At 39.9% G+C, this 24,015-nt stretch overlaps 1 protein-coding gene across 1 annotated transcript in view; it reads right to left on the bottom strand.

Moving 5' to 3' along the window:
- The window catches only part of COL19A1 (collagen type XIX alpha 1 chain), a 321,624-nt gene that overhangs the window by 4,509 nt on the left and 293,100 nt on the right, over positions 1 to 24,015 (bottom strand). The window contains exons 45-49 of the mRNA XM_034990815.1: positions 20,611 to 20,646; positions 20,430 to 20,474; positions 17,672 to 17,842; positions 15,866 to 15,932; positions 4,515 to 4,643 (exon numbers count right to left, since the gene is read on the bottom strand). Of these exons, the coding sequence (XP_034846706.1) occupies positions 4,515 to 4,643; positions 15,866 to 15,932; positions 17,672 to 17,842; positions 20,430 to 20,474; positions 20,611 to 20,646 (448 nt within the window). The remainder of the gene's footprint in view (positions 1 to 4,514; positions 4,644 to 15,865; positions 15,933 to 17,671; positions 17,843 to 20,429; positions 20,475 to 20,610; positions 20,647 to 24,015) is intronic.

The following is a 24,015-nucleotide window of genomic DNA, read 5'->3' as shown; positions in this document are numbered from 1 at the left end:
AACTTTCGATTACCAAGTGGATTAACAAGACTGTAACACAATTCCAAATGGAGACGGTATCTGCTAAAACTTACATACTCAAATTCAGTTCTCAGATTTTAATATAAGGCAAAAATTTATTATTCCACGTGGATTTCAGTGCATATGGTATCACAAAACAAGAAACAGTAATTCGCATATTTGCAGAATAGGGTAACATTTACATTTTTCCTATCAAATGTAATGATTTATTTGTACAAAGCTCTCAGTTCATTAGGTTAATAACTATCTACTATTGCTGTTGAATTGTACAAGCACATGAGAGCTTTTACTCTCAATTTTCCTAATAAGGCCTCAAGCTAATTCCTTAGGAAGGCTGCCATAAAGCCATAGGGTCTTATTTTATAATTGCTTCACAACAAAACTTCAGATAAGAATGCTAATAAAATCAGTAAAAGCTTTCCCATTTTCTAGAATTAAGCTTTTCACCCCTTCCGGGTAGGCCTGTCTTGAAATTTGGAAAAGAATAAAAGGCAGGTCTACCCATCAATGGACTCGTATTTCTATGGTCTATAAGGATGCAGGGTGACAGTTTGATATCCTGTAGCTTAGGTGGGGAAAGAAAACCACAGTGATGTCCTAATCTACAGCATCTGACTAGTAATGTCCTAGTCATTAAAGAAACTTGGTGCTTGTTGGAGTGTTTTAGATGGCAGACTGGATGTACTTTCTGTAGACAGATTTGTTTTGACCCCAGGGATTTACTTTTAAAATGCAATTCAGTGCATCTATCTGCATACAAATGGCCATGAAAGGAGGGTTTCCAGCATTTGGGGAGGGACAGTTCTTCCTGTCCTGATGTGCGGCACACATCACAAGTCGTTCAGCCTCTTGTGGCCCAGCCCACTGACGGGCTGCCATGCACCTCAGTCATGGTGGACACACATGCCTCCCGTTTCCTAAGGCCCTTACCACTAACCAGTGTGCCAGGTCAGATCCATATCAGTCACATGGGGCACTGGCTTACAAAGAACAGAAGGCTTTCTTCGTTATAAACCAATAACAGCGAAACTTTAAAAATCAAAAGTAGGAACCACCATTCCCAATGATGTCCTTTCAAAATGGATGGAGGACACATGGAATGACTGGATCTGTTTTCTGCTACTAATTCCACATCTACTCTGTGGGCGGGGTTCTTTCTGAAACAGGGCTTTCAAGCGTAGCATCTGCTCTTCAGAATTTTCAGAGCTGGAGAATCAGTTGTGTTTGAAAACAGTTTAAATAAAGTTCTTTCTCATAAAACTTGCCCAAGAGGATCAGGGCTGATGGGAAGATCCGCCTCGCTCATGTATATATGGAAACCCAGCTGCATCATGTCACTGGGCTTCTTTGATCCTAGTGTGGCACCTTCCTGCTCACCCCCGCTGCACCAGCCATCGGAACCTACGCTGCAGATCCGAGGTGGGAATGAACACCAAGGAAAGTTCTCTCACTGCAGAAGGAAGGCAATAACCAGAAACCCACAGGATGGTTAAAATATAAAGTTGTCTAGAAATGCTTTTGAATTTAAAAAAGACAACGATCACCCCCTTTGGGACTTCAGGGAAAATGCAAATGAAGTGTCTCAACTCAGAATCACAGTGGTTTCTATTTTCATCAAAAGAAGACCAGGCCACTGAAAGAGGATCCAAGTTTTCATTGTCAGAATCTTGGTAGGAGCAGTACCTCCCTTTCTCAACTAGGATTGAGTGCTGATATTAGTCTTGCTTCAAAGTTCTCATCGCTCTCCGCAGGTCTCCTGCTTCTCAGGATTGCACAGGAAACTTATGAGACCCCTTTAAATTTCTGTCCTGCTCTTAAGGTAGTAAGATAATAAAGGACTCCTTCTATAGTACACATTTCAATACAGACCACTTTTTAAATGAAAGTGGATTTCTTTCCTAATAAACACTGGAAAAAATGTCTCTTAGAAATTGCAGATGAGCCACCATCAAACAGAATCAATGAGTGGGCAGAACATGCTGCGCCAGGCTCGGTGCCCACACTTTCTTTCCCTTTCTGTGCTGCTTTTCTCACCTCAATCTTTTCTCAAACTCAATCATGCTGTGTCACGAAGAGGACTAATTCAGCCAACAGCATCTGACGTCTGCAATGGACACTAGGGTAACAGTTTTATATGCATTTTGTTTCTTTCCTTTTGGAGAAAACTTTTAAGTCAGGCAGAGCAAAACTTGGAGCCTATATGCATAACTTTATCTTCTGAACACTTCCTGTCTATTTCTCTACCACAGACAAAGCCTTCAATTACTTGTGAACTCTTGGAGAGGCACCAAAAATCAAATAGCAGCCTCTTGTTTTCTTTTGTACAACAAGATTGCTTGGTGGCTTTATCAGCATAGCATGTACAGGCAAATATTCCTTAAAAATGGACCCCATTTTATGTAGGTTTTTATTTTTCCACGGCCTTTCTGGCAAATTTAACAAATACTAGAAAGGAGCTATCATATGAAAGTTGAAGAGACAGCTAACTGAGCTGGAGTCGAAGACACGTCTGTTAGAAACTCCATGGCGGGACTAAAGTTTTGTCAATTTTAACATATGTCATGCTGCCAGAGTGAGCACAAGCTTTGTCAATTTTACCAAACACTGGTTTTTAAAAAGTTGGAAATCATATAAGGAAGTCTTTCCAATTCAAGAATTGGGTCAAAAAGTCTTATCAGGAGCAGAAGTAGTCTGGAAGATTTCTTAAGCAAATAGATAAATCCCACAGAAATCTTTCACAAAATGGAAGATAAATTGAGTGGTGAATAGTCTTTTTCCAAAAGCTTCACTAACATGGCTGTCTTGGCATTGTCTCTGACTGAAAGCCTTCCAGATGGGCCTTCCCTACATGGGGAGGGAGTTTGAAGCCTGGAGTTTGTATGGACAGGTGTCTCCAGTTGCAGAACTATTTTCCTTGATAATCCTGATTTCCCCACTGTACTTGTCCTCTCTGAACAGCTATTTGAAGCATCGGCAGATATTTTTTTCTGCTATTGGTGTTAACAGTTCTTATCCTTCACATAGTTTGAGGCATCATCCATCTTTAGATGCGTCTTCAAGCTCTTTGCTCCAGATTCATAGACTCTGATTTCAGAACAGACGCAACTAATGGAAGATAATAATTAACTACCTTCTACACAACCATGTACACCCAGAAGGCTACACCCGTTTCTACACATTTTCTTCCAACTATCAGCCAAACTTCTCTATGATCTCAGGGAAAGGTAGAATATACTGTTTAGTTTAGGTGAACTAGAATGATGTTTCTGTTGTTCTACATCGTGCTAACTAAACCGAAAGCCTTGTCAGCTGTGACTGAAGGGTAAGACTCTAACAGACCCTGTGATTGGAGATAGTTTTTCTCTCAGAGAAGGAAGGGCCTGTCAGTCACTTGGGCACTTCCTATGGAAAACCAGGCTCATAGGAAGGACAGTGAACTAGTGAAAGAAAAATAATTCTCTTCATAGATAGTATTTTGGATGTATTCTCTTGCAATTTTAATGTTCACTCTCTGTTTTCTCCTTTATACAAACTTTTGATATTTCAAGGAGGACCCTTGAGCTCCTCAATGGTAACACATGAAAAGGAGTTGCTCTGGTTTTATCTTTCATGCTATGTACTTACTGGATTTAAGAGTTCCTTGTCAGAGTTGTGAGTCCTCTAAACCAGGGTCTATTTGATTTCTCTGCTGATTGCTAACCAGATTTCTAGAAAATGACCTTGCTGGCTTAATTTAGTCAAGCTATGCTCAAAATCATGTCTTCTGTCAAGTTGTCATCAGTGGAAAAATAATTTTTTGCCAATTTAAGTAAAGTTTTGCTTTAAACATTTTTGAAACCATATGGGAAGGATTCTAAAATTTCTCAAAATTTTATTGGACCTAAATCACTACTGTAGTGGCATCTCTTAATACTCCTCAGCTTCTTCAAGATACTAAGATGATTCTTGTTGTTGTCAAATTACATCAGTAGGGAGGCATAAACAACCCTGATTCCCACAAAATAATGACATATAAGCCATTATTGTTGCAGTTATTCTTTTTTTTTTTTTTAAGGATTTTATTTATTTATTTGACAGAGAGAGACACAGTGAAAGAGGGAACACAAGCAGGGGGAGTGGGAGAGAGAGAAGCAGACTCCCCGCGGAGCAGGGAGCCCGATGCGGGGCTCGATCCCAGGACCCTGAGATCATGACCCGAGCCGAAGGCAGACGCTTAATGACTGAGCCACTCAGGCGCCCCTTGTTGCAGTTATTCTTATAACAAATATTATTAAAATACATTTAGAGTAGCAGGTAATTATTAGCCAGTTTTAAGCTTGAAGTCATAACAGTTAAAAATCAACTTCTAGAATGTCAAATATGAACAAGATATTCTATATTAATCATTATATATATATGTGTGTACATATATACACATATATATGTACATACATATATATTTGCTTTAACTGTGATCAGCATGTTCTAAACAAATATTATACTTGAAGACTTACCTTGGGGTCCAGGGTCTCCTGGTGGCCCAGGTAATCCATCCTTTCCTGGTGGACCAGGCCTCCCGTGAGCTTGAGCAGCCAACATTGCTGCTGGCACCTTGAGCTGCGATAGGAACATGGCCATCCTCTCTTCATTTAGGGAAGAAAAAAGAGTATATCATGTAACAGAAACAGTTTTCATCAACATTTTTCAAAATTTTTTACATGAAATTCAACAAAAAACCCTACTTGGTTTTCAATTTAAGCGCATTTAATTTACTAGCTGGCCTGACTGCTGAGAGAGTTGTCTTATTGATTGGTCAAACAAAATGGATTGTATAAAGTTGTCTGAATATAAATGCAGACCACCTGTGCTAATCAGAGGGTCTGAGAATTTTCAGTGCTTCAGAGATGCGGCAAGTCTACTGGAGAGAACCCTAGCCTGAAATCTAATTAAACCCTGGTAATGACTTATGGAGAGAATTTTGGGTTTCTATTAAAAGATGGAATAAATTTAATAATAAATTTAATAATAAATTTAAGCCACTTTCCAGCAATGTTGTAAATGTGTGGGGTCATTTAAAATATGTTTACAAAGTCCTTGACATTCTCTTCCAAATGGAATTGTTAGGTGAAGACTAATTCCCCTATCCTTGAGTGTGGGCTGGAGTTACTTTTCACTTCAAATGAATAGAGGAAATGCAGAATTGACATTGTGCAAATAGGGAAACTAAGTCAGAAAAGGCACCGTGGCTTCCTGGCTGCTCTCTCTCTTGGACTGCTCACTCTGGGGAAAGCCAGCTGCTGTGTAGTAAGGACATTTAAGAAGTCCCATAGAGAGGCCCACATGGGGATGAACTGAGGCCACTGTCAACATCCACGTGTGAGAGCTTGGAAGTGGATCTTCTGGCCCCAGTCCAGCCTTCGGATGACTGCAGCCCTGGCTGACATCCTAACTGGAACTTCGTTGTACACTCTGAGCCAGAAACACAAAATTAAGCAACCCATCAAGTACCTGACCTACAGAAAATGTGAGATAATAAATGTTTGCTGTTTTAAGCTACTAAAGTTTTGAGGTATTTTCTTATGCAACAATAGATAACTCATATAGTACGTGACACTTCATATCCTTGAATAAAACTGCATTATTAATAGATTTTTTTATTGAAAAAAATGGTCATTGGTTCCATATTCACTATGATTTCACTGTTTAATTCCTATACTGGGAAAATATTGCACTTTGTCAACAACTAAATTTTGCTTTATTTATTTATTTATTTATTTATTTTTTAAAGATTTTATTTATTTATTAGAGAGAGAGAGAGCACAAGTAGGGGGAGTGGCAGAAGGAGAGGGAGAAGCAGGCTCCGCACCAAGCAAGGAGCAGGGAGCCAATGTGGGACTCAATCCCAGGACCCTGGGATCATGACCTGAGCCAAAGGCAACAATTTAACTGACTGAGCCACCCAAGTGCCCCAAATTTTGCTTTTTTTTTTTTTTTTTTAAATCTTATTATACACCCTCAATATTATTCTTTTTTTCTGGTTTTATTTCCAGTTAGTCCCATTATTCAGTCACGGTTTTAGTAGGGAGTATGTCTAATTTGGCCAAAGAAAAAATTCAGCATTGGTACCAATGAGCATGCTCTCACTGAATTCCAATTGTAGACAGAGTAAAAACAATAAAAAGCTTCTACACATTTCTGTGAACCTGAAGAAAACATTGTAATGAAGAACACACAAGTTATGAGAAGTTGACAAATTACCCAGAACATTTAGAAATGTCAATAAAAACAGCAAAATCTTTTGCAGGTGTTGAGTGATGTGACCTTTATGAATTGAATACTTCCCCCAAAAGTAATGCAGCCTTCTTAAGGAACATATCATTGCCATTTGCCCTTTTGTTCATTCCCCAAACTACCTGGAGCCTAACACTGTTCATCTGGGTCCTAAAGAAAGAACCCAGGGAAGGAAGCGAGGACTGATTAAAGGGGCTTCTATAAGGTGAGCTCAGTCATTAGCCCATGAAAGTGTCATTATAGGTGGTCTTGGTGTCATGCAACTATTAATACTTTATTTAAGAGACTTATTAATAAATCAGTAATGCCTTTGGATAAAAGTGAGTATATTACAGAACATCAGTGCATTAGTAACTCATGAAATTGAAAGGATCTGGAAACTGAGGAAGTTCAAAGAAAATGGAAATATGAAAATATAATTGAGAATTTTCACACTAAAATAAATTCCTAAATAAGACATATCATTAATTACATTAATTAAATAAACATTCTCTGTAAGCAGGGCTGTGTATCGGGCATTTTATACCTTCTGCATTAAGTGCTCTTGTTCAGGAATCCCAGAGAAAGCCTGAAAGAGATTATCAGCCTGTGCTATTACCCATGTTTTATAAGCCCCTGACACTATAAAGATTATCTGCTGATAAACTTTATTTTATGACTAAAAACTTGTTCCATAATATAAGACATTCCTTCTTGGAATTGCTTTTTTGAATAATCATTCCAAGATTGTACTTATTATTCTTGACTTCTCAGTTATAAAGTCTACATAGGCCATTATCCAGTTCAATCTTTCCTCAAAACCATATTCAATACTTTACTACACTAGGAATTAATTCTAATGAAATCATTAATGTAAATTAATCCAAAGCCCATTATAAATACAATCTACCATTGGATTCTTTATTTAAACTTGCTTGGTTTGTTTATATTTTATATATCTCACATTTAAAAAATAGAATATATGCATAATTAGATTTAAAACAGAAACTGGAGCAGGGCATATCTTTAGCATAACAAAAGATATTCACCGCATTCTTTTTCTTTTTTCTTTACTTTTTTCCTTTTTTAAAGATTTTATTTATTTATTTGTCAGAGAGAGAGAGAGAGACAGCGAGAGAGGGAACACAAGCAGGGGGAGTGGCAGGCAGAGGGAGAAGCAGGCTCCCCACTGAGCAAGGAGCCCGATGCTGGACTCGATCCCAGGACCCGGGGATCATGATCTGAGCTGAAGGCAGACCCTTAACCGACTGAGCCACTCAGGTGTCCCTTTTTTTTTCTTTTCACATATTTTCTTCAAAAAGCAAATTCAAATGATTTCATTTGTAAAACTAATTTACACCCAATTTTTCAAGGATACATCCAATGTGTAAGAAAAAAATGAATCTTTAATGTAAAGAATTCAGCATGGGTTTGGTGCAGACAAATCTTCCAGAAAATTTTCTTACTGAATTTTAAATTAGTGTTTACTTTGTAGGTAAGACCAAATGACAGCAACATTCTGGAAACTATAGGGGCCAATTAGAAAAAACAAAGGCCAAATCATAAAGACCTTGTGAAGAGTTACTCCAATTTTCTCTAGCCTCTTTACTCAGTTTAGCTCATTCAGCTGAACTGTAAGGGCACATTTCATTTAAGCAGATATGTGTGTTTTACAAACTTCTTATAAAGAGCAAATTATCCCCTAGTAAAACCTATTTTTCAATAGGCTTTCGGTAAAAAATTTTGTTTAAAAAATGTAGGACCTTGTGCTGCTTGAGAAAGTAAAACAAATTTATTTTCAAATAGAATTATTAGGGGAAAAGTCCTAACAAACATGGACTATTAGGTATAATTATCAAAGGAGCAATCACTGTACACTCCTTTTCTCAAATTATAAAGCAAGCAGAATGGAAGCATCACAACATTCACAGGATGTGAATCTCTGGATGCAGACTGATGGACAGGGATGAGAGAAGACCAATGAGGATCTGATGAATCATCCCTGAGTGACATTAAATTATGGGTCTTTGGACAAAACTTCTAATTACCTGACTACCCACCTGGGATAAGTTTGGTTGATGTTCATACACTTGTTTCCAATAACTAAATAGATAAAACAAGTTTGTAATTAGCATATAGTTATAGTTTTGCAAATCATTATATTGGATGTAGATATCTCTTTATTATATGAAATTGTAAACTGGGTGTTTTACAAGCAAATATGAAATTCAATTCAAAACTCTGCACATTATTTGTTTTGCACTTAAAAGATATATATTTCAGTACTATTTTTCTTTTTTTAAAATTTATTTATTTGAGAGAAAGAGAGCAAGTGCGAGAGTGCCTGTGCAAGGGGGGAGGTGAGCAGAGGGAGAGGGAGAGAGAGAATCTCCAAGCAGACTCCCCACTGTGTGCAGAGCTCCAGTCAGGGCTCCATCTCACAACCCATGAGATCACAGCCTGAGTCGAAACCAAGAGTTGGACTCTGAGCCACGCAGGAGCCCCAGTATAATTTTTATTAATTTGAGATATATCTCTTTGAATACCTTCAGTGTCTAAACACAAATATTCACAGTACTAATTTTTTCCTCTTTAATGCACAAATTGAATTTATAAGTATTTGCTTTAGGTGGTTTTTAATATTTTTAGTAAAACAGAATTCTTTTAGAAAGATTATTACTTCTAGCTATAAATTATCTAGCTTCAGGATATTCTCAGAAATACTCATTTAGCAAAAGGATAATTACTTCTTCTGAACCTTACTCTAATGCTCTATAATTTAAAACAATATGTTTCTGAGCCTCTAAATAAATTGTAAAGACCTGTATTCTTAATTGCCTTTTCTCTGTTTTCAGGGATCTTTGGCCAATTAAACCGTTTTGACTATGCTTTCTAATGAGGCAGGAAATTGAAGAGTTCAAATAGGAGCTTACATAAACCAAACACACATATTCTATCTACCAATGCAAACCCAGGACAGTCACTCTAACAAATAAGACCAATGGCTTGCCTTCCTTAGAGAATGGGCTCATCAACGTAATGCAGACATTAATATTAATGTGTTGATAAACTATATTATATGGAGAATGAAGGGGCATTCAGATGTCATCGGGCCCAGGTCTACCTTCTATTTCACAGACAGAATTTGTAAATATTTCCAAATAAGGAAATTCATCGTTTTCTCCTAACGGCCATTCAAATGTTCAATTGCCCATTTTCTTGGTACAGCTTCAACTTACTTTCTTTTGTTATTCTGATAGAAAAAGAAAGCAGTCGATGAGTATTTCCCTTGGGAAATCAGTCATCTACTTGATACTATTGTTATCTCTTAGTCTTCAGGTTAAATAACTTTTACTCATAGGTTTGGTCATCTGTTTTGTAAATCACTTTTTGGCTTCACTATTCCAGGGCTTTTCCATAATATCTCTTAAATGTGGAAACCAAAATTAGATACAGTTCTCTCCTAAGGGGCAGAAAATATCAGGAGAGTAATTTCCTTTCACATATTCAAATAATTACTCTCTAGTTTCATTTTAACTGTGAGTTCCACAGTATCATTTGCTGGATTCATATTCATTTTGTGCTTCATCATAACCCAAAGGCTGTTACTGCTACATTGTATTTCTGACCTAATCCTTTGCCACCATTGTAAGCATGCTGCTTTGAAATGTTACCTTGGGTAAAGATGGTGGATTAAACACACGCACCTGAATCCCTTTAAAGCAATAGTAAGATATTTTTTAAAGGCATAAAAGCATAAGAATGGGGAGAATATGAAAGAAGACAACACGACAAAATTTTGGAAGCTGAGAACCAGAGGCTGAGTGACAGATGACTTAGCAGACTCAAGAAAACCAAATCTTTATACTAGAAACTGACAAACAACCTGTTCTAAACCACAGAATCCTTAAAAGTCTCAGGAATTGGCAATGTGTGTTACTTCTGGAAGTGTGGTAAAGGAGGGGAAGAAAAATAAAAAGAATTAGCTGAAAGCCTGTTTAAGAAGTAGTCTTAGAAATTTCTTTCTCTGGGCGCCTGGGTGGCTCAGTTGATTAAGCGACTGCCTTCGGCTCAGGTCATGATCCCAGAGTCCCTGGATCGAGTCCCGCATCGGGCTCCCTGCTCGGCAGGGAATCTGCTTCTCCCTCTGACCCTCCTCCCTCTCATGCTCTCTGTCTCTCATTCTCTCTCTCAAATAAATAAATAAAAAATCTTTAAAAAAATAAAAAAAAAAGAAATTTCTTTCTCTATACAGCTGGGTAGTTGTTCCTCCCCAAACCTAGCAAAAAAAAAAAAAAAAGGTAAATAGATCACATGTGCCCTGAGGGGCCTTCAGATCCCACTGAGTCTTGGGCTTCCCTAACTGAAAACAAGAAGAATAAATGAGTGCACATTTATTCTTCTTGTTTTCAGTCCTATTCTCCTACTTTGCTCTCCAAATGCTGGCAGCCAGGCAGGAAATGGAAGCGTTTCCTCTGGGGAATCTGGCCAGAATAAGAGGAAGGACTTAAAGGCACTGAAATTGAAGTCCTCTCAATTAAAAAGCCCAGTTAGACTACCCTACAGTGAAGCTCATGGTGCGCGAGTCCCACCATTCACTCATAACTTTCGATTAGGTTTTTAGAACTTACTCTTTTGTATGAACAGACATCCAAGGATTACTGGCACAAAGGAAATCCTATAAGCTGAACAACAGACCCAAACAAAGAAATGGAGAGAGGCAAATTGAAAGAAATAGAGGCTATGCTGTGCAAAGTATTTAAAAGGTATATGTACATCTTCAAGATACGTTTCTTATCAGGTGAGGTGTATATATATGATGCATATACATACACATATGTAAATTAGTAACTTAGTTGTTGAGATGCGAGAGAGGTGTTACACTTGAAACAAGAGAACAGGATAAATATTCACATATATATGAAATATATGTATGGAAAATGGAGAAAACATAGATAAAGGGGCTTTCCTGGACATTGGCTCTGGAGGCAGAAATACTGCTCAGGGACACAGAGCCCTTACTTTCCTCTCTTCCCACAGTTGCAGTTGGTTCCAAGTTTGTCTCAAGAACCAAGAAAGCAGGATATGTATCCACATTTCTGCACAGGTTGGCAAATTCTTCCTGCGTGTTGATGGAAATCTCCAAGTATAATAGGGTGGTGTCATAGCAAGAATTAAGCTTCTCAGATCTCGCAAGATGCTAATTTGTAGAGTAGCTGCAAAGCCCTCATAAAGCCAAAAGAGGCTAAGCTGAGACACCCAGCATTTTGCCCCACTCTGTGCGGTCACCTTATTTGCAAAAGGATTTGATCTGTTGGCTAATCAAATAGGGAATTTAATTTAATTTTGGACTGGGTACATATTTGTCCATTGTGATCCAGCAGAAACCCAGACTTGGGGTTGATAGGAAAACACCTTCTTCCACCATGCTTAGGTTTGAGATGGGGGCATCGGGATGCTGAAGGAGGTCTTGGTGGCCTGGGACAGAGCCCAAAGTGTGAGATCTGTGGGAAGGGGCCACCTGGAAATCCCTGAAGGGAGCTAGAGAGCCCAAGTTTGGGGTTTTGATCTAGGCTTCACTATAGGCTCCAGTGTGGACCTCCAGTGAAAGGATGGTAAAGTGGGAGAGCGGGATCTCTCCAGCACTCCCTTGAGCCCCCATAGACAGTGCACGACTTGCTGGGCAGAGAGAGCTGCCCCCGAGGCTGTAGCTGTGCAGGGGTGAATGAGGTAGAGACAAACATTAGCTGCCACTGAGCCCACTGTCCTGTGAAAATTAGTCTTTGCTTGTATAGAGAAAGCTTTCTGAAAGGGAGAAATGTGACCTTGGAGCTCTAGGATTTGTGGAAATGGAGTTTTTCCTTATTCCTTTTTGTAAATGGTATTCAGAAGCCTTGGAGAAGTGACTTCTAACTGGAAAGTTAAATGGACTGAATTGGAATAATCTTGGGACAAATTAACTCAAGTGCTAAATAACCAAATCTTGGGTTTCGATACAATTTTTGTTTGGGAGAAAGTGTTGCTGGACTGGTACCGACAAAGATGAAAGGAGAGGGGGTATCATATTCAGAGTATCGGAGTCTACAAGTCTCCCAAAAAATTTCCTTGTGGGCCACCTTAGAATATGGTTTTGAGATAAGACATGTGGCTTTTGAGGGACCTCGCCAGACTGGAGAGACTGGGGAAGGTAGTTGGGGGAGATGCGGGGTGAGGGGGAGCCAGAGGAGGCCTGGGGGAGTCTCTGCACCCTTTGCTTCCTGGCAGGCAGGGAATGACTGGGAGAGGAAGCTGGGATAGAACAGCAGAGGGGGCGTTCACAGACTTAGAAGAAAGTGCAATCCGCAAGAGCCTGCCCCAAGACAGGCGGAGAGTGGTCCAGTTCCCCTGATCTCTCTCCTCAGAAGGCACAGTCCTTCACAGGAATAACCCCACAACGGCCTGTGAGTGGGCAGCAGGAAGCTTTCTGTGGATGCAAGTGGCACGTCTCCTCTGCTGAACGCAACAGGGAGGCCACCAGAGGCCATGCCTTCATCCAGGGTCCACTGGGCAAAATGAACACTTCCCACATCTCAGACTAAATTTAAAGTCATTTAAGGAATTGAAATTCTGCATTAAAGCTGCCTGAGATAAAAGCCGGTTGACACTAGAACCCATGGACATTAAGAGTTAAAGGAGAATTTTAGATCGCAATTCGAAAACAGATTTGCTGGTATTTTCCCTTCCATGAGTGTGTCTACTAAACATGTGGATGCTTTCTGAGGTCCTCAAAGTCCTGTGCCCAGGCAGGCTTTAAGGACAACCCACCTGTGCAGTCACACAGAGTCCCTTGCTCAGAAGGGCCCTATGCTTGGTATAGTGTTTAACTATGGCTGTCTTATAATTCTTAATCATTTTTGAATAAGGGCACCCCCATTTTCACTCTGCGTTGAGTCCTGCAAATTAGCTGGACCTGTCTATGCCTCTCTATTTTTCAGTGTTTCTCTGGAGCACTCGAGATGCCTTTTTCTTTTTCAGGCAGGTGATGCTTGAGGAGTGCTTAATTGAGAGGGTATGTTTGGATTGCAAAGTTTGGAGGCTCTTTCCCATGATGCTTGATTCAAAGATGAAAAGAAAAAAAGATAGTAAAAGGGGATTCCTAGGTTGAAGGGCAACATTAAAATTATAAAGAGAAAACTGGTAGCTTGAAAGAAAAACACAGTGGACAATTGTATTAATGACCTATCATGCCAGAGCATGGTAAAGATACTTATGTAGAGATCAATGTAAATTGAAATCAACAGCATGAATTCATTACCTTTAAAAAAAACCACTTTTTTTTTCTATTTTGTCATTGAAGCAGCCAAAGTTCCTGTGTTAACTCTGTTCTATCTCTAGTGCTCATGTGAAATAAGATAATGTATACTCAAGCACTGAGATTTTGGTCTCTAATACTAATTACTGCTTAAAATAATCAGAGCTTCTAGGAGAGTAGCTAATTCCATGTTTGCAGTAGGAAGACTTCCCGTGAACTTGGGGCATTTTGTAATCTTATTCCTTGCAAAATTCAGTAATATATATTTAGCTTGGCAAAGAAAGGATGCTGTGCAAAAGAAGCAGGAACCAGGAGAGCCAATGCGGATTCATTTTTTAAAGACAAAAATTCCCCACTGTATTAAGCTCACAGTTGAGGGGAGTGATCTTGATTTTAGCAAGTCATTTGACAAAATCATGTGATATCTTGGGAACAGATTAAAAAAATGTAGAGTGGATTTTAGAAAACTATATGGATTCAGAGGTCACTGAAACAATAAATAGATTAATAGAATTAACAAGTGAACAGGAGGAATGCAGTGGCATTAAGAAAGGCCTAATCTTTGACTCTTGACTCTTTCCTCCAACATTTCTACCTATAATTAGAATGATGACATGGTTATAAAATTCAGAGATGGCACAAAGTTATGAGGGTCAGTCCACCTGCCCTACAGTAAGACGACATTCCACAAGGTATCTTCAGTTTGGGACAATGTGTGAACACAAACCTTTTGAATCTTTAAAAATTTGTGTAAACAAGATCCAGGGTTGTTAGTTAATTGAAAAATCAAAATCAATGAAGCCTTTTTTGTTTTTTTTAAAGGATGCCATCATAGGCAGCATTATTGAAGTCTATTATCAAGGGTTAGAAAACTTTCTCTACAAAGGGTCAGATAATAAATATTTAAGTCTTTTCAGGCTATACAATCCCCATGACCACAAGTCAATTCTGCTGCCCTCGCATGAAAACAGAGAAAATTCCTAAAAGAATGAGTCTGACCGTGCTCCAATAAAACTTTATTTGTGGAAATAAATTTGAATTTCAGATCATTATCACATGTCATGAAATATTCTTCTGATTTAAAAAAAAGCATTTAAAAATGCACTCCTTGGGCGCCTGGGTGGCTCAGTTGGTTAAGCGACTGCCTTCGGCTCAGGTCATGATCCTGGAGTCCCGGGATCGAGTCCCGCATCGGGCTCCCTGCTCAGCGGGGAGTCTGCTTCTCCCTCTGACCCTCCCCCCTCTCATGTGCTCTCTGTCTCTCTCATTCTCTCTGTCTCAAATAAATAAATAAAAATCTTTAAAAAAATAAAAATAAAAATAAAAATGCACTCCTTACGTGCTCCCCCTCGCCACACCCCCCCAAAAGTAAAAACCATTGTCAGCTTGTGGGCCACACAAAAACAGGGGGCAGGCAAATTTGACTGGTGGGCCAAAGTTTGCTGACCCAGGTCTAAATCAAAACACACTATACTCTGCCTTGGTCAAAATACTCCTGGGTGAATGCGGGTCATTTAAAAATGAAGTGTTTCTCAGGGCGCCTGGGTGGCTCAGTCGTTGAGCATCTGCCTTCGGCTCAGGTCATGGTCCCAGGGTCCTGGGATCAAGCCCCACATCGGGCTCCCTGCTCGGCGGGAAGCCTGCTTCTCCCTCTCCCACTCCCCCTGCTTATGTTCCCTCTCTTGCTGTCTCTCTCTGTTAAATAAATAAATAAAATCTTTTAAAAAAATTAAAAACAGGGCACCTGGGTGGCTCAGTTGGTTAAGCGACTGCCTTCGGCTCAGGTCATGATCCTCGAGTCCCAGGATCGAGTCCCACATCGGGCTCCCTGCTCCGCGGGAAGCCTGCTTCTCCCTCTCCCACTCCCCCTGCTTGGGTTCCTGCTCTTGCTATCTTTCTCCGTCAAATAAATAAATAAAATCTTAAAAAAAAAATGAAGTGTTTTTCAAGGGTGGTGACAGTGGAGGGGCTAGATACACTTGCACTACAGAAAAGTAAGGATGAGTACTATGGATATGGAAAAATATTGTTAAGGGCTGTCATGGGAATAGAGGAAGATACTTTACCTGTGCTATTTAAAAGACCAGGAATGATGAGAGGAAGTTAGAGAGAAGCAAAGTTAACTCAGTGTCAGGAAGAATTTTCTATCTAAGAGAGTTGCCTCATCCCCCTCATAAAAGAGGTTGCCTCTTAACATTGTTGTTGAATGGCCAGCTTTGGAGAGAGTGCTGAAGGGATCCCCTACAGTGGATGGGAGGTAGTAACTGGTGAAAAGTTCAGAAATGTTTATTAAGTAGATCTAACCTTCAAAAATCCTTAGGACCTCTTGATTAATATACTTCTTTATTTCTTCAAATGAAACTGCATCAGCCTAAAGAAGGGAGAAAAAGGTCTGTTAAAGTAGAGCATAGAACAAATGAATAAAGAATTGAAATCCTGGGTTGGTGTGCATACTTGAAACTTCTGTGGAGATACATTTATCAAACAAAATGCTTTTGGCAATTGACTATATTAGGCAATAAATATCTTTATTTTGATCAAATGCTGAGAAGAACTTGAAGTGCATAATTGCTTTAAAAGCTGTGGGCTGGAATCACAACCAGTGATTCGAACATATTTCTTATTAAATGGAGAGACATGGCTTCATATGATTACGAAAGACATTTCCTATTACTTCATTTTCTGAAGTTACAGAACTTGAACAGTGTTATCATGACATTAATATCCCAGGAACAGTTTAACTTCTAACCAATCCCTGGGCACTGGTAAAGTCAATATCTAACTAATACTATGCTTCTTTAAAGGAAGAGAACTCCAAGTATGCTGGATTATTCTTTAAAATTGTTTTATTCATGGGATAAAACTTACCAAGTTTTAGTCATTTTTACAGTATAGTTTATTCTGTAATTTACACTTTGTAAGCATATTTGTATTAAGCAATTTTCTTTTTTTAATAGAAAACACTATGGGACATGAGAAAGAGAAGTAGGTAAATGATGTCAGTTGAATTTTTAACTCCTTGACAAATGAAGCTACATGAATTTGGCAAAGAATCTAACATTTATAATAATAATATTTTACTATGGTACCTTGATATTTTTTAAAAGAGAGCTATTATTTTTCATGATCGTTAGGATTTCAAAGTATTTTATTACTCTTCTTCTTCTTCTTCTTCTTTTTTTTTTTAGTGGTTATTATCCAGAGGTATATGTGTGGCATTAAAGACAATGTGATGGGCTCATAAAATGATGATTTCTGTAGGACAGAATAGTTCCAAAAATGCTCTCTTTCAACATTTTATTTTCATGGTATATGGGACATATTAACTTGAGTTAATGCATCTAATACCAATTACTGACAGCACTGCGAGCTCATTATACAGGCTTTATTCAAGTAGAGCCTAGGGAGAGTGGGTAAAAATAAAGAATCTCAATATTGTGGGAATGCCCAATTTGGCCTCCATCTGGTATTGGCTGATTATCTGAGGACAGTGTGTCCTTCACTCCCAGTCCCGCCCTCCCCACTCCAGGGCCCTCCTTTCTCCCTAACAAGGATATTTTCTGATTAAGTTCCTCTGTGAATGGCCATCCATCACCCCTCCTGAGGATATTAATAATAACATGGGCTTCCTTAACCAGACACTCCTTCTTGGCCTGTTTTCCACCTCAAAGTACCACTCAAGGCAGGGCTGTTGTTCGCATATTCAACAAATAGAGTTTTAATATAAAACAGACATATGTCATTTATGTAGTGTAGGGAGACATTATAGATGGTATTTAAGAGCCTGGCTTTGGAGTCCGTCAGATGTGGGTCTAACCCACTAAATAACTGTGACCCCGAACAAGTCAACTCCCAGCTTTTGTATTTGTAAAGTGGGGCCTACAGGACACCAATGCTCCTAGTTGTGAGAATCTACTGAAGAAATGTATAGTAAGTACTTAGCAGAGGATCTTGTACATAACTTGAAATAAATGGCAGCTATCGCTACCCTTGTGGAGAGCAGTTTAGGTTCATTTTATTTCTTTTAAAAGGATTATGATTGCTTTCACTGTAAAAGGGATATGTGGTCAATACTAGCCAGGAGCTACTGGAGCTCTCGGCACCACTCACCGGAGTGCCTGGGACGCCTGGATGGCCTGGAGGGCCTTGGTGCCCGGGGGATCCCGTGGAACCCTTGCTTCCAGGTGGCCCCACAGGACCTATGGTTCCCTTCATGCCTGGAAGGCCTGGCTTCCCCTGTTCACCTTGTGGCCCTCTGTCCCCTGGAATTCCCTGGTCACCCTGTTAAGGAAAAAGTTAATAATAATGATCTCTTCGAGAACACATAAGCTGTGGTTAAAAGCAAAGGTTCTGGATTCATAGTGGCATCTACTAGCTATGGGACCTTGGATAAGGGAATTAAGCCCTCTGTGCCCCGGTTTCCTGTCCCATAAAGTGGAGATATTAATAGTACCCACTAAGAAGGGTGCTGCTGAGAAATGAGTGAGTCAAGTCAAGCGCTTAGAACAAGCCTGGCATGTTGAAGGCACCCATAGAAAGCTAGTGACGATGTTAGCTGTACTCGATTGCTAGTCTAGAATGATGACACTTTTGAAAGTCAACAGCAGCTCTCATTTCAGGCCTGAGTCTCCTTGGCAATAATAAAGGAAGATGGCCAAGCGGATTTTGCACTTGAATGAAGATGGTCACCTAGATTTTACACCAAGTAAAAACTTCAGTACCCTCAAAATCCTTCTCAAATCATGTGCTTTTCTTCTTCTTTTACCTTTATCAGAATCTTTATTAGATTCTGTGGGTTGGTTTCTTTATTCGTGTTTTACAGTGTATTGAGTGTGTGTGTGTGTGTGTGTGCATACATGCTGTGTCCCAAAGATACACAACTCAGGAAGATGAGAAAGGAGAGCCTTTGAAAAAGTTCAGAGCAGGTGCTTGGGGTGGAGGGTTATCACTGAGATCATATACTTAATAACATAAAGGAACTATGAGAGAATTCACTGAGTAAGGTGCCATAGTAAACTAGGTATAAGATAGTATTAGGTGGCTTGACTGTAATAAGAAGTTTATTTATTGCTGGCTTTTATCCAGCAAGGTATCTACTACTGCATGTGTTTGTGCATTAGGGGCGGGGGGTCAGGAGAGAGGTGTATATATGTACCATAGAGTGTTTCGGTTACAGATATTCCAAATACTCAGTTCTACAGTGCCAGGAAGTGATGATCATACCAAATATGATGGGATGCTGCATTGAGGTTGCCCTGTATTTCACTGTGCTATTCTTTTATTTGTGACTACTGTGCAAAAGGCCAAATTCCATTTCTTCTGATTTAAAAAAAGTAATGAAAACAAATGAACAATTATAGGGATCTATTCGATCATGGAATGAAGAGATGTAGAAAGAAGCCATGTCGAAAGAAGAAAAAGCAGATGGACCTAATTTCAATGCTACTGTCTTAGTTACAAATGTATCTGCATACAAGTATATCAACTCATATTTGGGGAAATACCTGGGATGAGTCAAATTAAAAAAAATAAAGAAGTACTAACACATGCTGATCAATACTGTGATCATGTGCAAAATAATCACAGTCTTTAGCATATTAAAATTGTCTTACAATGTAGGCACAAGGATGTTAATTACAGTGATATTTATTATTATGAAAACTAGAAAGAACCTAAATATCCAGAAAAAGGAGACTAGGAAAGTGAAGTAAGGTATATCCAAACAGTGGAATAACATATAGCCACTAAAAGTCACCTGTTAATCTATATTTACTGACATGGCAAGATGTTCATTACATATTGTTAGGTGAAGAAAGTCATTTACAAAACAGTCTGAACACATTTTTGGAAGAGCATATATTCATTTGTATTGATACATTAAGTATAAATGCATATTATGTGTAAAAGAGAAATAGAAATATGTCCAAAATAGTGCTTGTCCAAAATCAAGAATCCTTATCTCTATGCAGTGGGATAATGTAGACCTTTTTCTTTCTTTTTTATTTATATTATCTCTGTTTTCACAAGTCCTTCAGTTATCATGAATTATTTGTGTAGTAAGTAAAAACGAGTAAACTGGATACGGGTGCACAAACACACACATGCAACACATTAGCAGCCCTCACGAGAAAGCCACTGAATAACAGTGCTTGAGTAATCTTTGCAGTGAAAAGAAAATAATGGGAAGGTGGAACAACATCAACAAACAAAGCAATTACAATAAAAGGATATAACGGAATTGGCATGACTCGTCACTCTGTTCGCGTCCACTTCCCACTGCTCTACCTCCTCACACCACCCCCCTTCCTCGACTTCGTATTCCACGAGGTCAGGGGTTCTCCCTGAGGGCCACTCTGGTCCCCAGGAGGCATTTGGTGATGTCTGGAGACATTTTTGGTTGTCACAACTGGAGGGGAGCTGGTGGCACTGCCTCTGGCGGCTAGAGGCCAGGGATGCTGCAAAACGTCCTGTGTGCACAGGACGGACACTTACAGCAAAGAGCTGTCTGCCTCCAAACGTCAGCGGTGCTGAGGTTGAGAAACCCCACTCTAAGGAACAAGAAAAGTGGTGATCGCTATGATAGGAATATGTGTCTGAGACAGGAGGATCAAAGCTCCCCAAAGCTGGGATAGCACACTAGACTTAGTTCTGAATAAAGGTCATCGTTGTAGGGGTACCTGCCATACGGCCTGCTTCTGGGTCCTTTAATTGGCCTATGTGATGCCCAGGAGAGATCTTGGATCACATACACCCTAGATGTGTCATATTGGGAGATTTACAGGCATCCACACACCCACTGTGTAACTCAAAGGATGAGGCAGGTGCAGCAGACAGGCTTAACTCATGATCAGAATAGTAATATACATACACGTTCTCCTTTGGGGCCTCTATCTCCAGGTTTACCCATGATACCCTGAAAAACAAACGTCAATACTAAAAAATCACTGCTTGCCAAGATTTTTCCCCAGCCTGCTCAGTCAAGTATTCTGACAGGTACTGCGGATGAGGTTTTACATCAGAACATTTGTTTGAAGTGTTATTTTCCATACCTGAGTACCTGGTAATCCATCTTTTCCATTTATTCCCTATAAAGACAAAAGGTGATTAATATTTCTAATTCTACATCAGTAGACACAGTTAAACACAATAAAAGGGTAAAGTTTCGAGGACTTAGTCATCATATTTCTGCTATTTTGGTGTGGCAGTGTGGTGAAACAGAAAACAATGTTGATAGAATAGATGGCCCTGAGTTCAAATTCTGACTCTGTCACTGACAAGTTCCATTTACTTTAGGCAATTTACTGAACCTTAATAGCATCAGCTTCTTTCCTTATAAAGTGAGGATAAGATAGTGACTTTAAAACTAAGGATTTGGTGAAGGAACACAAAATGCCTCGCTCACTGTAAATAGTCAACGGGGTTATTTTCCTTACTTACTCTGTTTGGTACAATCTGAAAAATAAGGTGCCCCGTGGTGCTGGGTGGCTGGTGTGTGGTGTTTATCGTTACCCTCTAACAATTTTCCAGCACAGAGAGTCATTCTCAGTAAATGGTCTCAGTTGCTGCTGGGGAAATTTCATAACATGGCCAGAGCATGATCCTACTGTGAAATAAACTGTCAGCCAGAGAACAATTTGTTATTTTTCCGTGGGAGGATATGAAAGAAAAGTAAGAAATCTGTAATCATGGTTTTTGAGAGCATTAAGTAGTGGTTTACTAACCTGGAAGTTTCCCAAACTTTACAAGGCAGTTCTGGAGGAGGAAATAAAGCCCCCTGCTCAGAGATTTATAAGACAGAGACAACTTTTGGCCAGGAGATGTGAGAAGGAAAAGCACTTGGGGTCAAATCAAATACCTAGAGTCCAACAGCAGATGTGTTTTTGAGATTTGGTTTGAAGAGAGAGATCAAGGTAAGGAAAATGATTTCTTAGCCAGCAGGCAATTGCATGGACATCCTCCTCTGAAAAGCCTAGGAGAGTTTTATTGTGCTGGGATGGATTCTACAAGGCTGGAACTGCAGACAAGCACATGTTTTCACTGCTGTAAATTACACTAAAACCCGTCACAGCTGATAACCCAACCAAAGTCCCCCAACCTCTCTGAAACACCCTGGGAATTATCTAGAGTACTTGAACTAAGGACACGTTACCTGCAGTGTATGGTTCAAAGAATTTATTACATCCAGAAACACAAGCAACAAAGATAAAGCTGATTAAAGAGAGGATGTGGAGAAAAAAAAAAAACAAAAAAAACAAACCCAACTGTATCACTTGAATAAAGGAAGATAAATCTAGTGTTAAAATGTAATTCATGCGGGGCGCCTGGGTGGCTCAGTCGTTAAGCGTCTGCCTTCGGCTCAGGTCATAATCCCAGGGTCCTGGGATCGAGCCCCGCATCGAGCCCCGCATCGAGCCCCGCATCGGGCTCCCTGCTCCGCGGGAAGCCTGCTTCTCCCTCTCCCACTCCCCCTGCTTGTGTTCCCTCTCTCGCTGTGTCTCTCTCTGTCAAATAAATAAATAAAATCTTAAAAAAAAATGTAATTCATGCTTTTGGTAATAATGTAAGAAAAGAAATAACTGTACAGTCTTTTTTTGTCTTTTGTAATTCATCAAAGACTATCATGTATATAAAGGTGTTATTAACTTGCTTTCCCTAGACAAGTACTGCTTTTAGAGATTTTTAGAATAACCTGAATGGATTTGTTTTCCCCCTCCCCCCATCTCACTTATCTGGAAGAGCTCCATCCCTGGGTATAACCGGCTTTCTGTCTACCACATGTCTGCACCTGAGTGGCTGGCTGTGGTTGAAGAAAAACACATATCCTTGCTCACTTGTTCCGACCTAAACGTACGGAGGCAGATGGCAAGTAGCCCCCCTCTGTACAACCAGGCTATCCTGGATTTTCGGATTCCACTCCCTTTCCTTTTCTTCCAAAGTACTCTTTCACAGATTTTCCTGTGTCTTCAGAGCCCCAGCATCATCACCTGATTCCTTACACCCAACCGATGACCTCGATTCTTCTTCCACAGAGAGTATAAATAGGAGAGAGCCACCTCACCTTCCTTCCCTCCACGGGATCCACCAACCTACACGCATTTGTACACCCACTTCTGCCTGCCTCCTTCCTCCTGGTAAGAAGGATGAGCTGCCCCTGTTCCTTGTGAAGACCGATGTCCACTCCAGTCTTCTCCCCGTACTCAAAGTTATCTCCACTCGCATGGCATCATCAAAACTTTGTCTCTTGACTGGATCATTCTTATCAAGATACAAGTGTGCTGTAACCTCTCCCACCAAGGACCACCACATTTCTAAACCCAGAGGAGAACTGTCAGCTCTCACATGACCTATCTAGATTCATCATTTCTCTATCTTAAAACACTTAGTTCCCTTGACATCCAGGAAACCTCATTCACCTGTTTTTCTTCATATCTCACCAGCTGTACCTTCTCAGACTTTTTGCCATGTCCTTTTCCTAAAACTTGAAGTGCTCTCTCCCCTCCCAATCCATAGTGACTCCATTTCATCCAGGCTCAGGTTTAAATACCCAAATCAGTCTCTTCAGTCCTGACTTCTCCATTAATTCAAGATGCATAATCTACCACTTACTTGACATTTCCACTTGGATATCTACTAGTGCTTGAAGTTGAATGTGTCCACCACAGAGAATCCTTGGTTTTCCCTCCCACACCTACCCATCTCCAGTCTTTCCTATCTCACCAAAAGCACCACTGTGACATGGCTGCCAAGACCCCGCACCACAGCTTTAACTTATCTCTCCCTCACACTCCTCATCTGGTCCATCAATGAGTTTGTTGACTCTCCCTTCGATGTACATCCTAAACTCCCCTACTCCTCATGATCTCCCTGTTCTCCCCATCATTAATTTCTCATGTGGATTATGGTGATGTTTCCACACTGTTCTGTCTGCTTCCATCCTGCTTCCTACAGTCTGCTCTCCACATAATAGAGTGATACTTTAAAATGTACTCCAGTCATTTTCCTTCCCCACTACAAATGCTTCGATGGGTTTCCATCATACTTCAGATGAAATCCAAATTCCATTCATAGTTTAGAAGTTCCTCATGGCCAGGCCACTGCCAAGTTCTCTCTCAGTATCTTTCCAACTCTTGTCTAGCTTAGTGCATTCTTGACCTCATGCCTTTTGCTGTTTCTTTAACACACCAGGCTCACTCCTCTATGGCCATTTCTCTTCCTTGAAGCAATGCCTTTGACAACCACTCCAGGTTTGATCTCTCACTTCATGCAGGTTTCTGCTTAAATGGCATGCCTTTTTCATTTGCTCTATTTCAATGCTACTCTGGTGTGTCACCCTGCTTAGAGCTTTTTCTACCTGAAATTGTGCATGTACGTGTATTTATTTGTTTGTTGTCTGTGTCCCTATACCAGAACGTAAAGCCAAGAGTTGTTGGCCCCCAGAAGAGTGCCTAGCATTT

This window comes from Mirounga leonina, unplaced genomic scaffold, assembly GCF_011800145.1.
Source record: "Mirounga leonina isolate KUSES-001 unplaced genomic scaffold, KU_Mleo_1.0 Mir_53, whole genome shotgun sequence".
In the NCBI taxonomy this organism is placed as follows: Eukaryota; Metazoa; Chordata; class Mammalia; order Carnivora; family Phocidae; genus Mirounga; species Mirounga leonina.
Note: the sequence above shows the minus strand (reverse complement) of the source record. Positions and strands in the feature narration are given on the sequence as shown.